At 50.0% G+C, this 17,798-nt stretch overlaps 11 protein-coding genes across 11 annotated transcripts; 6 read left to right on the top strand and 5 right to left on the bottom strand.

Annotated features, from left to right (window-relative positions):
• Position 1: 1 nt before the first annotated feature.
• B9G98_03899 (U1 small nuclear ribonucleoprotein) lies at positions 2-856 on the top strand (the record flags this gene model as incomplete). The annotated part of the gene is made up of 1 exon (XM_024810456.1): positions 2-856. One exon carries the CDS (start codon positions 2-4, stop codon positions 854-856), a length of 855 nt encoding a protein of 284 aa, XP_024666224.1.
• Positions 857-865: 9 nt separating this feature from the next.
• B9G98_03898 (putative transporter MCH4) lies at positions 866-2,212 on the bottom strand (the record flags this gene model as incomplete). The annotated part of the gene is made up of 1 exon (XM_024810455.1): positions 866-2,212. One exon carries the CDS (start codon positions 2,210-2,212, stop codon positions 866-868), a length of 1,347 nt encoding a protein of 448 aa, XP_024666223.1.
• Positions 2,213-2,930: 718 nt separating this feature from the next.
• On the bottom strand, positions 2,931-4,277 carry B9G98_03897 (putative transporter MCH4; the record flags this gene model as incomplete). The annotated part of the gene is made up of 1 exon (XM_024810454.1): positions 2,931-4,277. The coding sequence occupies one exon, from the start codon at positions 4,275-4,277 to the stop codon at positions 2,931-2,933; it is 1,347 nt and encodes a 448-aa protein (XP_024666222.1).
• A 574-nt stretch (positions 4,278-4,851) lies between these two features.
• B9G98_03896 (Protein-lysine N-methyltransferase EFM4) lies at positions 4,852-5,398 on the top strand (the record flags this gene model as incomplete). The annotated part of the gene is made up of 2 exons (XM_024810453.1): positions 4,852-5,306; positions 5,386-5,398. The coding sequence occupies 2 exons, from the start codon at positions 4,852-4,854 to the stop codon at positions 5,396-5,398; spliced, it is 468 nt and encodes a 155-aa protein (XP_024666221.1).
• Positions 5,399-5,469: 71 nt separating this feature from the next.
• Positions 5,470-6,528, bottom strand: B9G98_03895 (Ran-specific GTPase-activating protein 2; the record flags this gene model as incomplete). The annotated part of the gene is made up of 1 exon (XM_024810452.1): positions 5,470-6,528. One exon carries the CDS (start codon positions 6,526-6,528, stop codon positions 5,470-5,472), a length of 1,059 nt encoding a protein of 352 aa, XP_024666220.1.
• A 61-nt stretch (positions 6,529-6,589) lies between these two features.
• On the top strand, positions 6,590-7,525 carry B9G98_03894 (Osmotic avoidance abnormal protein 3; the record flags this gene model as incomplete). Its single annotated transcript, XM_024810451.1, has 1 exon — positions 6,590-7,525. The coding sequence occupies one exon, from the start codon at positions 6,590-6,592 to the stop codon at positions 7,523-7,525; it is 936 nt and encodes a 311-aa protein (XP_024666219.1).
• A 33-nt stretch (positions 7,526-7,558) lies between these two features.
• B9G98_03893 (Actin-related protein 2/3 complex subunit 5) lies at positions 7,559-8,011 on the bottom strand (the record flags this gene model as incomplete). Its single annotated transcript, XM_024810450.1, has 1 exon — positions 7,559-8,011. One exon carries the CDS (start codon positions 8,009-8,011, stop codon positions 7,559-7,561), a length of 453 nt encoding a protein of 150 aa, XP_024666218.1.
• Positions 8,012-8,116: 105 nt separating this feature from the next.
• B9G98_03892 (Calcium-binding mitochondrial carrier SAL1) lies at positions 8,117-9,568 on the top strand (the record flags this gene model as incomplete). Its single annotated transcript, XM_024810449.1, has 1 exon — positions 8,117-9,568. One exon carries the CDS (start codon positions 8,117-8,119, stop codon positions 9,566-9,568), a length of 1,452 nt encoding a protein of 483 aa, XP_024666217.1.
• Positions 9,569-9,588: 20 nt separating this feature from the next.
• Positions 9,589-10,152, bottom strand: B9G98_03891 (Mitotic spindle assembly checkpoint protein MAD2B; the record flags this gene model as incomplete). Its single annotated transcript, XM_024810448.1, has 1 exon — positions 9,589-10,152. One exon carries the CDS (start codon positions 10,150-10,152, stop codon positions 9,589-9,591), a length of 564 nt encoding a protein of 187 aa, XP_024666216.1.
• A 34-nt stretch (positions 10,153-10,186) lies between these two features.
• B9G98_03890 (DNA mismatch repair protein pms1) lies at positions 10,187-12,613 on the top strand (the record flags this gene model as incomplete). The annotated part of the gene is made up of 1 exon (XM_024810447.1): positions 10,187-12,613. One exon carries the CDS (start codon positions 10,187-10,189, stop codon positions 12,611-12,613), a length of 2,427 nt encoding a protein of 808 aa, XP_024666215.1.
• Positions 12,614-14,480: 1,867 nt separating this feature from the next.
• B9G98_03889 (Vacuolar import and degradation protein 27) lies at positions 14,481-16,649 on the top strand (the record flags this gene model as incomplete). Its single annotated transcript, XM_024810446.1, has 1 exon — positions 14,481-16,649. One exon carries the CDS (start codon positions 14,481-14,483, stop codon positions 16,647-16,649), a length of 2,169 nt encoding a protein of 722 aa, XP_024666214.1.
• Between the last annotated feature and the right edge of the window lie 1,149 nt (positions 16,650-17,798).

Genomic DNA, 17,798 nt, shown 5'->3' with positions numbered 1-17,798 from the left:
TATGCTCCCCGGCCATCTCAAGTCGTTATTCAAGACGAAAGCGCCATTATACAGGGAGCCAGTGGATTATCCTCTTGAAAAGCGATGTACGAAACAGATATCGGGCGTATCTGAATATCTCGCGGCTTTCAGGGAAGCACAGAGTGCAGAGCAGCCGCCAGTGACGAAAACTCGGTTGCAAGAGAAGAAAGAGGCACTTTTGGCGAAACAACAAGAAAATAAAGCCAAATTGGCGGATTCAGCTGCAAATTGGAACCCCAAAGTAGACCCGCTAGTGAAAGGTGACCCTTTTTCGACCCTGTTTGTTGGCAGACTTCGATACACTATTGATGAGACCGATCTTGACCGGGAATTCGCGAAATACGGACCGATTGAACGAGTTAGAGTAGTTCGTGACCACAAGGATCAAAGTCGTGGCTACGCCTTTGTCGTATTCCAGCAGGAAAGCGATGTACAGCGGGCTAAAAGAGAAGCCATGGGCGTCCTGCTCAAGGGCCGCCGTATAATTACTGATTTCGAGCGCGGGCGCACACAATCATCTTGGAAACCTCGTCGACTTGGTGGTGGGCGTGGTGGGCGCGACTATGCCAAGCAAATGTTGGAAGAGAGTCGGCGAAAGCAGCGTCCACCTCCCCGGGAACCTCGCAGAAAAGATCCGCGTTCCCGCGACTATCCCCCGCGTGATTACTCTCGAGATCATCCTCGAGATCACCCTCGAGATCATCCTCGAGACTACCCCCCACGAAACCAACTCTCGCGGGAACCTCTACGAGATCAAAGGAGAGATCCAAGAGATTTCAGAGAACGCCGAGGCCCTATTCGAACCGAACAAGGCAGGGTTTTGAGGAAATACTAACTTATTTAGCTAGAAAATTTGCTGTTTACCAACCGCAAGCGTGCGGGATGTCAAAAAGAGAAAAGCCCCCAGCAGATAAACTAAACCGGCAAACAGAATGAGGCCCAAATAATGGTGGTCTGTTAGAGAGCCCGCAATAGGCATTCCAGTCAGGGCAGCAATACTGGAGAAAAAGTAACATGTACCGTACCTTCTACCGTAGTCCTTGGTGGGAGATAACCGTGATACACACACAGGCGTGAGGGAAATGGTGGATCCTGACCAGAAGCCGAAGAGTACTGCAAAAGCAGTGACTCCAGCCTTGGTTGAGCCAGCAGGAAGCCATACAGCCAAGCATAAAATGCCGCAGATAAATGATGTGGTGGTCATGATATTGAATGCCCCCCATTTATCGGCAAAGTACCCTGGACAAGCTCGCCCAAAGACCGAACCAACGTTCAGGTAGGCCAGCACCTGGTTGGAATATGTCGTGGTCAGTCCGCGAGAAACGCAGTACGACGCAAGGTAGTTCATTGGTACAAACACACCCCACTCTACCATAAATATGGCGAAAACAAGGGTTAGAAATTCCCAATTTTTCAATGCTTTGAAGTCCATCAGAGCGTTTGAGAAAGCCTTTGTTTTCTGGCCTCTTGAGTCGACCGACACCACACAAATGACACACAAGAATAGTACAACGAATGCGATCACGCGAACACTCCATGCATAACTGGTTGTTTCTAACAGTTTACTGAGGCTGAGTGAAAACATGATGCCGCCAATAGCACCGCCCGACGTTGCGATTCCGGTAGCAAAAGCACGACGTTTCCAGAACCAATGGGCAATTACCGTGGTACAGGGATTAAAGATCATTGTAGATCCGATACCGCCCAGAACACTGAATCCCAAAATAAACTGGTAGTACTCTTTAGACCAAGCAAGGAAAAAGAGCGATAGCACGTGACAGATGCTACCGGCAATCAACAGAACGCGAGCCCCATATGTATCAAACAACGGTCCAATCTGGATGCCACCAACAAACATCACGAATAGCCAAACGGAGAAGATCCACGAGACGTCGGATTCAGAGTAGTCAGTGAGGATGTTCTTTGCCAGATACTCCTGGAGCACACCCATTGAGCTAGAGATACCAAAGGTTGCAATCATGCCACACCAGGAACCCAACACCACAAGCCATGCCCGCAACCCTTCTTTGGGAAACGTCATGTCTTCGCCGGTATCGTACCCGAGGGCGTTGGCTCGAGGTTGCAGGATATCAGACGACTGGGGCGAGTCATCTTCTATTGCGACCACCTGGGTTGGCTTTTTCTCACAGAATGACCCATCATTTGGGGGGGCTTTCACTACTTCTGGCATGCACTGAGGGACCACTAGCGCTGTATGACATTTATCTATTGCAAAAAAACTGTTTAATTATGCCCTAACCTTGACGCATGACACGTTCTGGTGCAGCAAGAGTCAATGGAGGGAAGGACAGATCCAGAACAAGGAAACAGTCAGAAGGGCCCATTTTTTGCATGCGATATTTGGTTTTTGTTTTGATTGCAGGTGTGTAAAAATTTTCGAGCCCGAGCCCTTTTGTTTGTTCTCCCCCAAAATGCATGTTGACAGGTGAGGGTTTTGCAGCGGGCGTGCGATGATCGGTTGCGGTCGTCGGCGAATACGGAATTGCTTCAGAAGTGTAGTTGTACCCTTGGAGAAAACCTGTCTCCATAATTTTCACTGGGCGGTTTTGTTCCAGCTCTCATTGATGCTGCAGCTCAACTGCAGGTTGAGCACAAGACTGCCTACGGATGCCTCTTGATAATGAGCTGTTGCAGTCACACAGGCTAAATCTAGTAATCAGCTAATTGCTGTTTCGAATGCATTGGCTTGGGGGAGATGTGACGGGCTTGTGCCAATTGACGGCGGGATTCGGCGGATGCAGCGTTCACTCCCCAAGAACCTCGCGAACTTCAAGAACCTCGAGAACTCCGCAGAAACCGTCGTTCGCAAGTCCACCTCGAAACCACAAAGAACAAGCGATGCTAGTCTATTCGACTAAAGCAGAATTTGAGAATACTAAATGATTTATCTAGAAAATTGGCTGTTTACCAACGGCAAACAAACGGGATATCAAAAAGAAAAGAGACCCGAGCAAATAAATTAAACCGGCAAACAGAATGAGTCCCAAGAAATGGTGGTCTGTTAAAGAGCCGGCAATAGGCAACCCGGTTAGGGCAGCAAAACTGGAGAAAAAGTAACATGTACCGTACCTCCTACCGTAGTCCTTGGTAGGAGATAACCGTGCCACACACACAGGTGTGAGGGAAATGGTGGATCCTGACCAGAATCCAAAGAGTACTGCAAAAGCTGTGACTCCAGCCTTGGTTGATCCAGCAGGAAGCCAGACAGCCAGGCACAAAACGCCGCAGATGAAGGATGTGGTGATCATCACATTGAATGCCCCCCATTTATCGGCAAAATATCCAGGACAAGCTCGTCCAAAGACCGAACCAACGTTCAGGTAGGCCAGCACCTGGTTGGAATATGTCGTGGTCAGTCCGCGAGAAACGCAGTACGACGCGATATAGTTGATAGGTATAAACACGCCCCATTCTACCAGGAATACGGCGAACGTGAGGGTGAGGAACTCCCAATCCTTCAATGCCTTAAAGTCAATAACAGCGTTGGTAAAAGCCTTTTTTTTCTGGCCTCTTGAATCAACCAACGTAGCACAGACTGCACACAAAAATAGGACAACAAATCCCATGACGCGAATACTCCATGCGTAGCTAGTTGTTTCCAGCAGTTTACTGAGGCTGAGCGAAAACATGATGCCTCCGATCGCACCGCCCGACGCCGCAATGCCAGTAGCAAAAGCGCGACGTTTCCAGAACCAATGGGCAATCACTGTGATACAGGGATTGAAGATCATTGTGGAGCCAAGGCCGCCCAAGACACTGAATCCCAGAATAAATTGGTAGTATTCCTTGGACCAAGCCAGAAAAAACACCGATAGGACCTGGCAAACCCCACCGGGGATCAACAAGGCCCGAGCACCAAATGTATCAAACAGCGGCCCGACCTGAATGCTGCCAACAAACATGATGAATAGCCAAATGGAAAAGATCCACGATACGTCGGACTCGGAATACTGAGAGAGGGTGTGCTTGACTAGGTACTCCTGGAGCACACCTGTGGTGTTGGCAATGCCAAAGGTTGCAATCATGCCACACCAGGAACCCAACACCACGAGCCACGCCCGGATCCCTTCTTTGGGAAACGTCATGTCTTCGCCAGTATCGTACCCGAGAGCATTGGCTTTTGGTTGCAGGACGTCAGACGACTTGGGCGAGACATCCTCTATTGCGACCACTTCCGGAGGCTTTTCTCCGGGAGCCGAACGCTCTTTCGATGCGGCTTGCACTATGTCTAACATACGCAGAACGCACTAATGTTGGACTTGTGTGGGGAAGCCGGTCGGGATTGAGGGGGCAGACGTTATCTTACATTATTTAATGGAAAAAAATGGTAGTTAATCAGACCCTAACCTTGACGCATGTCACCCTGGCCTGCAGACCGTCTCGATGGCGAGGGGAAACGAAACGCGACCCGGCGGGGGGCTAGGGACGTCTGGCTTTCCGGTCCAAACTCGGGTTTTTATTTTGAGCCCAATCATGTTCAAATTCTTGCCCCACGGCCGCTTCTGTACTGTCGCCTCAGCTGCATGCCCACTAGTGTGGGTTTCTCTGCGGGTGGGTAACCATCGGTGATTACCGTCCGATACGGGCTTGCTTTGGGCGCGTGCTCGGGTTTGGAGGAACCACAGAAAGGCCGCTTAAGCACGCAGTACCGTATGGCCTGTGCGCGCGCTCTCCACCTCATGGCTGCCGCAGCCCACCTGCAATTCGGGCGTAAGGGTCGCCTATCGACGAGGTTAACGATGCTGATTCATTGGAGACTCAAGACCGAAGATAATGATAAGGTAAGCGGGGAAAGGTTAATTTTCAACCATGGATTTGAAGCCATCCAAGCTAGGGACGAAAGACTACTGGCAGGACTTTTACAAAGTCGAAATCCGGAACTTTCAGGAGAACCCCAGCGACACGGGCGAGTGCTGGTTCGACGACTCGGGCGCCCAGGACCAGATCGTGCGGTACGTTGCCGATACGTTTGCCGGACAAGACGTCGAGGTGCTTGATCTGGGCACAGGCAACGGCCGCCTGCTGTTTGGATTGCGGGACGAGGACGTCGAGGGCAAGTTTTTGGGTATCGACTATGTTGCGACTTCTGTTGAGCTGGCTCAGCAGGTGGCAGATGCTGAGGGGTACGACGTTGAATTTCAGCAGGTCGATTTCCTCAAGTCGAGTGCATGGACCGATCGCCGGTTCGATATTGTGCTGGACAAGGGAACCCTGGACGCGATTGCCCTGAGCGTCAGTTCTGACGACAAAACGGGGCCCCAGCTGTATGCTGAGAGAGTGCTTCCGCTGGTCAAGCCGGGCGGGATTCTGCTGATCACTTCTTGCAACTTTACCGAGGCGGAGCTTGCGAAATTAATTAACAGGTCTTATGAAACGCTAGAGTATCCTACGTTTACGTTTGGGGGGGCCAAGGGTAGCACTGTTGTCTCATTGATTTTCAAGTGTTGAGTCGGCTTTTTCTGGCTCTGATTCGTGCGACTCGAGCGATTTGCTTTTATTAGTTTTATTCGCGGCATTGTCGGCCTCTTTAGCTTGTTCGTTGGTTTGGTCGCTGGCTTGGTTGGCTTGGTTGGCTTGATCGTTGGCCTCCTCGTTGGCTTCCTCACTAGCCTTGCTGGCCTCGCTGGCCTCGCTGGCCTCGCTGACCTCGCTGGCTTCCTGGTCTCCCGCTTTAACAGAGTCTTCACTGCCCTGCTCTTCACGCCCAACCAAGGACCCTTCTGCTCCAACGGCATACTCATCCACTGCCCCGGCCGCTGCATCCTGAGACGTCGCCTCTTGAGCAGCCTCTTCGTGGCCAGTACTCTCAGAACTTGCCCTCTCAGTCACAGTCTCCGGCCGTGCATCCAAAATCTCAAAAAGCTCAGTCGCCAACTCCTTGGACGGCAGCTTCAACGCATACTTGTGAGGAACATCTGTCTCAATGCCTACAATTTGCACAAACTTCTCCGTAACCAGCGAACTCTTAAACCCCTTGTTTATTTGTGTATTTTTGGCCAACGGCATATTCAGAACCACCCGGAGCAGTCCCTCCGACCGCATCACAATCCGCGCCCGATTCGAATCGTCGACATTAACCTTCAGTACGCCCACACCGCGTTCCTTCCATCCCGCAGCCGTGTCCGCGAAACTGAGCGCATACAGCCGCGCTCGACTCGTGAACAGCGTGGACTCATTCTCCTCGCCAGTCTGCACCGTCTGCTGTTTGAGCTCAACCTGTGCATACTTGTCCTTCTTGGTGTCGTCCCCAAGCGCCGGCGCCGGTTCTGCCCAAGGATTGTCGCTGGATTTCTCTCCAAACACATCCGCTTTCGGCTTGATCGAATCAAACGAAAACGTGCCAAAATTGCCAAAAAGCGTCCCGCTGGTCGTCGCCCCAGGAGCCTTCAGCCCTCCGCTCCCATTCTTCGCTTCGGGTTGCCTCGCAATCTCTCCTGCTGCCCGCTTGATTGGAGACTCCTCCGAATCAGATAGTTGGCGCTTCATGCTGACAAAAAATTCGCAGTGCCCAAACCGCTTTGTAAACATGCTTCCTATTTACCTGCGGATGCGGCCTGGGCGCGGGGTCCAGACGCCGTGGCTGGTTGTTTCGGGGCCGACGACTGTGCGGAAGGGGAACGAGGAGCACCAGTTTGCGGCTGTGTTTGAGAATGCGTCGCAGGCCGACGTGTACGAGCAATGCGTGGCGCCGCTGGTCGGCGAGGTCAAAGCCGGCCACAACGCTGCGTTTTTCACGCTAGGAGCCACGGGGTCGGGCAAAACATACACAGTGCAAGGCACGAGAAACGAGCGAGGGGTCGTGTACCGAGCGCTTGAGGCATTGCTTAAAATCGGGCCGGTCACCCTGGCCATGACGGAAATCTATAACGATCGTCTCTACGACCTGCTGGACGCTTCTAATCGTAGGCCGCTGCCGCTGCGGGCGAATGGCGAAATTGACGCTCTAAAAGTGCCGGTTTTGACTGTCACGGCCGCTGAAGACGTGCTGGCACGAGGGTATGGGGCACGAGCGGTGCAGGCAACAAACATGAACCACGCCTCCAGCAGATCGCATTGCTTCATTATCTTACAAACAGGCGGTGCTACGCTCACAATTGCCGATTTGGCGGGAAGCGAGCGGGTCAATGAAGCCGGATCCGTCGGCGCTCAGCGCGTCGAGGCCGGTGAAATCAACAAGAGCCTCATGATGCTCGGCCACGGCCTTCAACAGCTCCAGCAGGGTAGCTCCCCCATGCGGGGATCGAAATTGACGCAGATACTGCTTGGCGGCGTTCGTCATGGCGTCAAAACCAGTATGCTTGTCACAATCGACCCCACCGCCAACGCCAAATCAGGCATGCAGATCCTGCGGTACGCCAGCACGGCCCGCCAACTGCGAGCGCCTCCACCGGAACCAGTCCAATCCACTGACAGCATTACCCGGCGGATTTACGCCGAAACCGACCGCCGGCTGGCCGAAGCGATCGCAGACGTATGGAAATAGCGTTCTTAGTTGTTGTAATCTACTTTTAAATACCTAAACTGTGCGGCGGTCGGTAATGTGCCGCACAATAGCAACCTGGCCGCCGAACTCAACGGCACGCTCGAGCCAGCTCAGCAGTACACTGCCGTTTGCCTGGCCAGACGGCACCCCCATGGCCTTATAGAGGTATTTTACAAGCACCACCCGAGAGGTGGTGTCTAGGCTCTCGACAATTGTAGGGATCTCGCTCGCCCGCACCGTCGTAAGAACCGACGTGACAACCTTGAGCTGAGCATCCTTGACTTGCTCGCTGCTTCCGTAGGGGGGCCGAGCAAGCGCGGCGGCGAGCGCTTCAGCGCCCTTGCCCGATTGCAGCAGCTGCTTGACCTGGGACTCTAGCGCCTGCACGTCGCCAAGCTCGACTCCGCTCGGCGCGACCTCGGGAATCTGGTTAACCACCGACTCAGGATCCAATCGGTCCACATCAATCTGCCGAAACGACGACATCATTGTAATCAGCTGGGTACGCTCGCTCACGTAATGGCCAGCTAGAAAGCTCGCTGACAAAAATTAAAAGAACCCCATACTCTCTCGTCACCCCAGACTCCAAATATGGGGGCACCCGAGGTGTTGAAGAGGCTGCGAAAACTGCGGTCGGAGAAAGGCGAGCTTGATAGCGCCGAGTATCTGGACCGACCCGTTCTTGCCCTATTATATCGCGACTGCTACTATCCATTTGCTAACGCCGACAAGGTCGCTGACCGCCTAATCAGTGCTATCGACGAAGACACTCACCCTGCACAGAACCGGGAGGACGAGCGGGGCGTGACGCTGGGCCAGCTCAGCGAATTTTTGCGGGTGCGCACATCCGAGCTCGACAGAGTCTTCAGGTCTATTCCAAAACGGTCGAAGGAGGGCATCCAGCTCGACGAACTCCTTGCGTATTTCGACAAGCACCACGTCCAGTACGACGATAGCCAAGTCACTCTTCTTTATCGCGCGCTGGATCGCGACGGCGACGGCTACGTCTCTTTCGACGACTTCAGACACCAGCTCATGCTGGTGCCCCGCCGAGCCAACGACCCCACTTTGTTCAGAGACGCCTACGCCTTTTTCGTCGACGACCTCGAGTTCTCGTCCGACTCTGACGTGACGTTGGCCGCTGAGTCCCAGCATGGCCTCGGCTACTTCTGGGCCGGCGGTGTCGCCGGTGTGGTGAGCCGAACGTGCACCGCACCTTTCGACCGCATCAAAGTGTACCTTATTGCCCAATCCGCAGCCGTGCCTATGACCACAATGCAGGCAATCAAAGCCATCTACGCCCGCGGCGGGCTCCGCGGCTTTTTTGTCGGCAATGGCCTTAATATCATGAAGGTGCTACCAGAGTCCGCTGTCAAATTCGGCGGCTTCGAAATGGCAAAACGCTGCTTCGCCCATCTGGAGGGCGTCGAGGACCCGGCAGATATCTCCCGCATCTCCACCTTCGTGGCCGGTGGTCTGGGTGGCATGGTCGCCCAGCTATGTGTCTACCCGATCGATACCTTGAAGTTTCGTGTACAGTGCGCCAAGCCCATTGGCCCCGGCAGGAGCGTACTTGCATCCACATTGCACGAAATGTGGGCAGCTAATGGCTTGCATACCTTTTACCGCGGTATAACTGTCGGCGTGCTGGGTATTTTCCCGTTTGCCGCCCTGGACCTGGGCATTTTCTCGGTGCTCAAATCCACATACATCAAAAGACAGTCTCACAGTGCCCATATCGATCCCTCAGATGTTCAAATGAGTAACATGGCTGTGCTCACAATGGGCGCTATCTCCGGTAGTATAGGTGCCTCAGCAGTCTACCCCATCAACTTGGTACGGACGCGCATCCAGACCCAAGGTACTCCAGCCCACCCCTATATATATAAAGGCTTTGGTGACTGTTGTACTCAAACATTCCGTCGCGACGGTTGGCGCGGGTTTTTCCGCGGGCTCGGACCCAACCTGGCCAAAGTCGCTCCTTCGGTTTCCATTTCGTACCTGGTTTACGAGAACGCCAAGCATTTCCTCGGCCTTGATTAGGTCTGTAAGTTATAGTCATCTTATTGGGCTTGTCGCCATACGTCAATACAAAATTGGCCCCCGTCAATAAACCGAATCGGTTCAATGCCCGCCGCAGTGGTCGGCCACTGGCTGGCTGCATGGGAGTCTGCTACGATATACGCGCTTTCGGGAGCAAACAGCTTTTCTGTGGGCTCCGCATTGATGGCAATGTTTATAGTGCTAGGTCCAGAGGCCCGGTCAACCGACAACATGGCCGTCAAACACGCCTTGTATTCTGCAAAAAGCCTGGCTGAATCAAGGCTGATTTCTCCAGATCGGGGGAGTCTGCTCGTGTCCAGCACATACTTTGACACAGGCTGCAGTTGTGAAATTACAAACGATATACTTTGTGTTGGTGTAGATCGTACCGTGTCGGTTAAAACAGTGGCGCTGTGCTCCACCCATTCCCGCACTCCCGGGTGCCCGTTCTGGTGGACCGCCACATCGTACTGCCGGACCAAATTAAACGTGTGACTGGGGTATACGTTCTCCACATACAAAATAGTGTGTATAAGAGCTATAAGGAACTCATTTAGCGACTCAAACGCTTGCTCCACATTCATACATATTAGATAACCACAGACTGATTTCGCGAGTATGATCACCGCGATCGATCAGAGGTCTATTGACCAGATTACGGCCGGAAAGGTCGTGGTCACTTTGGCAATGGCCGTCAAAGAGCTCGTGGAGAACTCCATCGATAGCGGGGCCTCCAGCATTTCCATCCAGCTGGACAACTACGGGCTCGACGGGTTTTCAGTCACCGACAATGGCTCCGGAATCGACGAACAGGATTTCGAATTGGTCGCTCGAAAATACACGACGTCGAAGCTCAAAAGCTTTGAAGACCTTGACTCCATTGAGACGCTGGGGTTCCGCGGGGAAGCTCTCGGTTCGCTCTGCGCGATGGCACGCGTCGAAATAACCACAAACACGCAACCCGCCAAAAGCGGGCACACACTTATATTTAATGAGGACGGCGGCATTCTAGAAAAGAGAGTTTCGCCCAGTCCTAAAGGCACCACGGTCAAAATCACCGATCTGTTCAGAACCGCTCCAGTGCGGCGAAAGGACTTTGAACGACACTACAAAAACGAGTACACAAAAATGGTCAATCTAATTCAAGCTTATGCTTTGGTGTGTCCTATAAAACTACAGGTCGAGAACAATACCAAGGGCCGTAAAATTGCCGCCATTCAGTCGCAGGGCGAAACGATGGACAAACGTATTGCTGCAGTGTTTGGAATCTCTGCACTGAAAGGGTTGGTTCCAGTCAACTTAAAAACTCGTGTGTTTGATTTAGAGGGCTACATTTCCGAGCCTGTGTTTGGAAAAGGCCGGTCTGGCACCGACCGTCAACTTTTATACGTGAACTCACGGCCAGCCACGCTTCCAAAGGTCCAGAAAACTATCAATGCAGCGTATCAGTTGTCCAATTCAACAGAGTATCCATTTTTCGTTCTTAACTTGAGGCTTGATCCTCATACGTTCGATGTCAACTTGTCTGCCGATAAGCGAACTCTGCTGTTACATGATGAATCTGCGATTTTGGAAAACTTGCAAATATCACTAGGGGAGTTTTTTGATAGCTCGGGCCATAACGTTCCCCGCTCGTCACGACCAATGCCAAAACGGCCCAAAACCACGCTGGAACTCGAACGATTCGCGAGTGCTGGATCTGAAACTGCTCGGGGCGAACCTGAAACCGAGATCCATATTCGGACCGATAGGCTATCTACCAGGTCTCGGCGCTCTGCTGCTCCAGATATGGCGCTCACTGGCTTTATTTCCGCTGCCGAACTCCCACAGGCCCGCTCATTCGAGCTCGCTAGTAACCCAGCTCCAAAGCCCTCAGCACCGACCCCATTTAATGCAAGAAAAAGATCCGCTTCACCAAGTAACCCAGCTCCTATTCTCTCGTCAAGACGCAAAGACCACACTGTAGTACCAGAGACCTCAGATGCTCTAGACCGTATTTTCGACCAGGCTGGGCACGTTCCAAATACACCTCTCGCCCAAAGCACATCTGCTCAAACCCGATCCGAAAATGTTTCAAGCGACCATGCTGGATCAGTTCCAGATACACCTATCGCTCAGAATACATCTGCTCAAGTTACCCCCAAAGCTGTTACAAATGAGCTGCCTGCAAAGGAAGAGCGTCGCACGACCCCGAAAACAACAGACCAAGCACATATTTCCCCCCCGCCCAAACAACCTAAAGAGCTCGACGTCCTGGAGAGTCTTAATGTCGCAAACGAGCCACCAAAAAGCAGCGGCTCTCAGTTTGGCAAAACTTTGAATACTCATGTCCTGTTGACGACAAGTATCGACGATGTTCAATCATCATATGACTTGCTAAAGCCGCATGAAAAGAACGAGATTTTAAATCACTCTATTGAGGAAAGCGCAGCCGAAGAAAGACTCAATCTCACGGTGCGTAAAGAGGATTTTGCAAAAATGCGAGTTGTGGGACAGTTCAACAAGGGGTTTATACTGGTGGTCAAATCCGACAGCCACGGTCAAAACGATTTGTTTGTAATTGACCAGCATGCAAGCGATGAAATCTTCAATTTTGAGAGGTTGCAAAGCGAGCTCCAGATGAACTGCCAGCCCTTAGTCCAGCCCCGACCCTTGGAGCTATCACCGGTAGAAGAGCTCACTGTAATCAACCATTTGAACATATTCGAAAACAACGGATTCAGTATTTCTATTGTGCCTGATGCACCTCTGGGTAAACAGTGTCAGCTGACGGCGCTGCCATATTCCAAGAACTGGGTTTTTGGGGAAAAGGATGTTCATGATCTCATCTGCAAAATACAGGAAAACCCGAGCGATAAGTCTATCAAATGCAGCTCTCTGCGTGCTATGATAGCTATGAGAGCTTGCAGGTCTTCAATCATGATCGGCAAATCCCTCAGTTTTAGCACAATGGCGCGTGTGGTGTCCAACCTAGGGACGTTAAACCGGCCTTGGAACTGTCCTCACGGAAGGCCTACTTTGAGACACATAACTAGCCTGACCTAAATAAAATGCCCAATATTTAAGATTTTAGTGTAATTTGAAATCAAAGGAACAATTAACAAAATCTCACTAAAAAAGCGCAAAAAACAGGTCTTGCCCGGATTCGAACCGGGGTTGTTGGAATCAGAATCCAAAGTGATAACCGACTACACTACAAAACCACACGTTACGGAAATTCCGCCCCTTGCTTACTTACTCTCAGTTTCTACCAGATAGCATAGCACCCTTGCCCTCTAAGTTAACAATGGCCCTGTAGTGGTGCTAAAAGCTCAGCAATAAGCGTCAGTGGTTTAGTGGTAAAATGCGTCGTTGCCATCGATGCGCCCCCGGTTCGATTCCGGGCTGACGCAATTATTTCGAGCGTGTCTGCGACGCGTTTCGTTTTTGCTAATTTTTTTAAAAAATTTCATGTTCCATGGGTCAATTTCGCGCACTCTTGTTTATTATGCAAGGCTAAGAGCAAGCTGTGTCCAATAGATTTGGCGGCCTTTTCAAGTTTTCTACAAGTACTAGAGATAAATTCCAGTGATTTATCTCACGGAGGCGTTAGTGGTTTAGTGGTAAAATGCGTCGTTGCCATCGATGCGCCCCCGGTTCGATTCCGGGCTAACGCAATCTTTTTTTTTACTTTCCTTTGGCATTAGATTAGTTGTAAATTTCCGCTGTTGATCCTTGAGTGTATGTTGCACCGCACATTAGAGTTGGTATTTACCTATTTTTTGGGTAGTTTGTTCAAGTACTTCAGTGTCGTAGTATCGTTTGTCCTATCGTGTGGTTTCAGCTAGTCTCGGCTTTAATTCTAAGTGCTGAAGCTCATTCACTAGCTGGCTCCTGGAAAACTTAGTTGCAGAATCTCACACCAAGCATCCTTCGGGTGGTATATAAATGTACACGATCAAAACAGTATGTGACATTCAACTTGTAAGAAGCAGTAGTTGCAGATGAGTATTGGTCCGGTTTTGAATAGTGTATAATATTTCGCTTTCAGATTGCAATAACAGCTGACTTAGCTCAGTTGGGAGAGCGCCAGACTGAAGATCTGGAGGTCCTGTGTTCAATCCACAGAGTTAGCAATCTTTTTTTATCGTTTTTGCTCGACATTTCCCTCACCAAACAGGCGTTATACTTTTTCGTTATATCTTTAACCATGGTATATGTCAAGTGTTTATTGGACCAGTGTCGTGTAGGCGCAATGGCCACTACGGCGAGTAAGTAAGGTACATAGCTCAAGCACCGTCATCGTGAAGGGACTCTCACCATCCAAAATTCAAAGAAATTAGAAGAGAAGAAAAAAGTCGTCCTGAATTACCCAGTGCTACACAAACACCTGCTTTCGTTCAGAGTGGCCACTAAGTATAAAAAACAAAAAGAGACCGGCTCAGGGTATGATTTTGAGGACGTTCCAGAGATATGGACATGCATGAAGTGTCTTCAGAACTAGTAGAAATCCTATTGAAACATTACCAGACAAGTACCATATTCAAACCTCATACACAACAGGATGAACGACCGTATGGTCTATTGATAACTGGGAACAACTATGGTAAATACTGTCCTCTGTACATCTCATCCGATATAGTCTAGTGGCTAGGACATCACGCTCTCACCGTGAAGGCCAGGGTTCAATTCCCTGTATCGGAGTACTTTTTGTGCCGTGTCTTTTTTGTTTTTTTTTTTTTTATTTCACTGTCGCCTTTATTTGTTTAAAGTTAACATATAAAGAACTCTTGACAATCAAACAAAGTCGCTGGCCCGAAACTCAAAGACATTTCTGCACATGTAATAGCTCAGGTTATCTGCGCGCCAACAACAGCCCCAACCCTGATCAAACAAACTGGGAAATAATCCAGTCGTCTTTGTCATTTCTAAAATGAACTTTATCAAAAAGTTTTGGGGTGCGGAGAGTGCGCCTGAAACGGAATTGGCCTCGATCCCTGGCGCATTGAACTTGGTCAGAGGTCCTAATAGTCCGAAAAGCAGTTTTGAATGCATCTACCCGGACGCAGAGCTCTCTCTCATGGAAGCAGATGGAGGACATCGCCTCGTCGCGCATCAAGTTTTTGAGGAGGGTGCTGTTTTTGATGATGAAGACCCAGAGTTATGCGAATTGGAGAACCAGCGCCTTTTCTTAGTTGATGAATTCCTCAAAATTGCGTATTCCGCTAGGGACAGCGCCACCGTTATTTCATGGCGAGATCCCGACGGTGATGATGAGGATCGATTCGAATTCGTTTGCGAGAAAAATGTACCAGCAGGTATTCTGGACATGTTTGATATTACTGCTCGACGTGCCCAGTATGAAAGAAAGTACGGAAAGCCTCCCGCCAGCAACGCTGACCTTGAGGAGTTTAATTTCGATGAAGTGATTGACACTGGAGTGCCATTACATGCAAGCGAGGAGCGCAAGGATAAGGAGGAACAGAAAGGAAGCGAAAAGCAGGTGGTTCATCCATTCACTGACGGAAAAAGTCTTGTTGAAAAGGAATGCACACTTTATTTCTACGACGCTTCTACGAACACATTTGTTATTCAAGAGAGCAATGTCAAGGTTGTACTTTTGGAGACTGACAAGTTTGAATTCTGGATTGAAGTACGTAGCCATGATTCGGCGATTCTTGGTGTTGATCTCCGGGACGCTGTCACGCCCGTCTTCAGCCACGAGTCGGTATCTTTCATCTTCAACCTGCTGTTGGAGAATAAGACTGCTGTGTCTTATCTTATTCGATTCGCTGAGGAAGAGGATCTTGCGGCGTTTGAACAAGCTTACAATATTGCAACCTGGGAGTTCCAGAACAAAGCTTCGTGGAAAACTCTCTCTGAAGTTGACCATAACTACCTGCTCAAAACAATGCGGAGCGAGGATGTGGTGATGTTTGACGATGACGACCATTGTTCCGAAGAGGATTTTGAGGAAGTGGACGAAGAGGATGATGACGAATTAGAGGTTCTCACGGAATGGCGCGGGGACAAACAGACACACAATTTCTATCGGAATTCACAATTGGAAGTTGGAAACGTTATCAACAGGTCGTACGTTGTGCGGGGAGATAAGGTTGGCGTCTTCAAGAATGGGGACGATATGGAGTACTACACGACAATTTCTAACATGGAGGCTCCTGACGGTACCAAGTTGGTTCCATCTTCTGTTATGTTGCACGAGGAAGATAGAGCTATGATTCTTCAGGACCGGGATAATCCGGAGAAGTTGTTCCATATGGATATTGAGTACGGCAAGGTCGATGAGTGGGATCTTTGCAGACCTGTTGTTGACTTTGCGCCAGTTAGCAAGCATGCTCAGACTACAAATGAGAAAACACTGTTTGGCGTTGCGTCCCGAAATATGTTCAGGATGGATCCCCGTTTGAGCGGAAGCAAGGTCGTCGCTGACGAGGAAAAGCAGCTCACAAGTGTTAGCCCCTTCACCACGATCGCTACCACTGAGCATGGGTATGTCGCGGTTGGTTCCGTCAACGGTGAAATTCGACTTGTCGACAAGATTGGAAAACGTACAAAGACGACATTGCCTTCCATGGGAGACAAGATATTAGGATTGACAGTTAGTGCTAATGGTCGATGGGTGCTTGCAACATTCAAGACATACTTGCTACTGATCGAGGTTGCGAATGAGACGAACAATGGCTATACACACTCGTGGCCAAAGGATTCCAAACCTAAGCCGCGCCGTTTACAGATCTCACCAGAAAACACAGCATACATGTTCCAAAACACCCGCGAGCCCATCAGCTTCACACCTGCACATTTTAATTCTGGATTTGGTGTCGAGGAACAAAGCATCGTTACATCCACAGGGCCTTATGTTGTTACTTGGAGTTTACCGAAAGTGCTCAAAAACGACCCGAGTCCATACCTGATCAAACGGTACGACAGCAATGTGACGGCTAACAACTTTATGTTCGGCACAGACAAGCGTCTCATTGTGACATTGGCAGACGACGTTGGCATGCTTTCGAAATCAGCGCTTCGCGAACCCAACCGCGATACTCTGCTCGATCTTCCATCAACTAAACGTAAATCTTAGTGAATAATTAGTTAATATAATATTACAGTGTATAAATTAATTGGATGGTGTTGACACCGGTGCCGGTCACAAGGCGCGAGAATTGTAAGAAGAGTAGGGAGTGAGACCCAAGCCTGATGTCACGTCGCGATGAAGAGGCTGAACGGGACCCGTGATGGCATTCAAGATCCTCCGCAGACGCGATGGGCGGTAGTTGGTCTTTGTAGACGCACAGGTAGTAGAAGGGGCGAGCTTGTTGGAAGAAGACATCTTTAGTTGTGTGTTGTGTGCAAAACTGGATATCGAGCAGGTGTTTATATACTTGAAGTCCGCCAGAAAAAAGTCTAGCTTGCATCGACTGACTGCATGTGCATGCACACTGTTTCAGGCCACTAAGAAGCATTTTGTAAAAAAAAGATTTAAAATTTATAAGAAGGTGGAAAATATTTTGTATCCCAAATACTCAACGGTATATCAAATTATAGAATGAATTTCGGAGCGATCCAGTTACAAGAATATCGAAAATTCTGTCTTTTTCTTCAAGCATCTGCGCAGGAACTTGCATGGAATGGTTGCTCATGGGCTATGAGGTATGGCGGCGAAACAGAGCGAGCAGCGGAGGGCAAGCTGAAGTAAATAGTGTCTATAGCATATCTAGGATATTTCAACAAGTTTCAGCCTATTATTACTCCAAATTGTGATATATTTGCCCCTGTATGGGCCTGGATTTGTCGGGCACGTGCATACCTAGCTTAAACGGTCTCTTGGCCACTACAACTAAGGGTATCCAAGAGCGAGCGGTACCACTAAAGACATTCTGGGTGGGAAACGGGTGAAATATTGATTTTAGATAGTATGTTTGGAATAGTTTGATCAATACTCGTGTATTCTGGATGCGAGTTCCCAAGAAACGGGGCTGAATCGCCGCCTGGCTTGCCCATACTCTGTCTGTTTCGGGAAGCCTTGACAAAGCAGGATACACGAAAATGGTGGTTTTACGCGTACGAGTGCGAGAAATTGTGCACTAGAAAAAATACAATCTACAAAATAAAACTAAAGTTCCCTAGAAAAGGAGCTAACTCATCCTGACCGCCAGGTTATAGGCAAAAGGAACGTCCGGAAAAATCCTGCAGTATTTCTTTTTCCCCTGCGGTGAATGGCAGCTAGCTA

Source organism: Wickerhamiella sorbophila (assembly GCF_002251995.1).
Source record: "Wickerhamiella sorbophila strain DS02 chromosome Unknown contig2, whole genome shotgun sequence".
Classification (NCBI taxonomy): Eukaryota; Fungi; Ascomycota; class Dipodascomycetes; order Dipodascales; family Trichomonascaceae; genus Wickerhamiella; species Wickerhamiella sorbophila.
The sequence above is the reverse complement of the archived record's forward strand: the minus strand, read 5'-3'. Positions and strand labels throughout refer to the sequence as shown.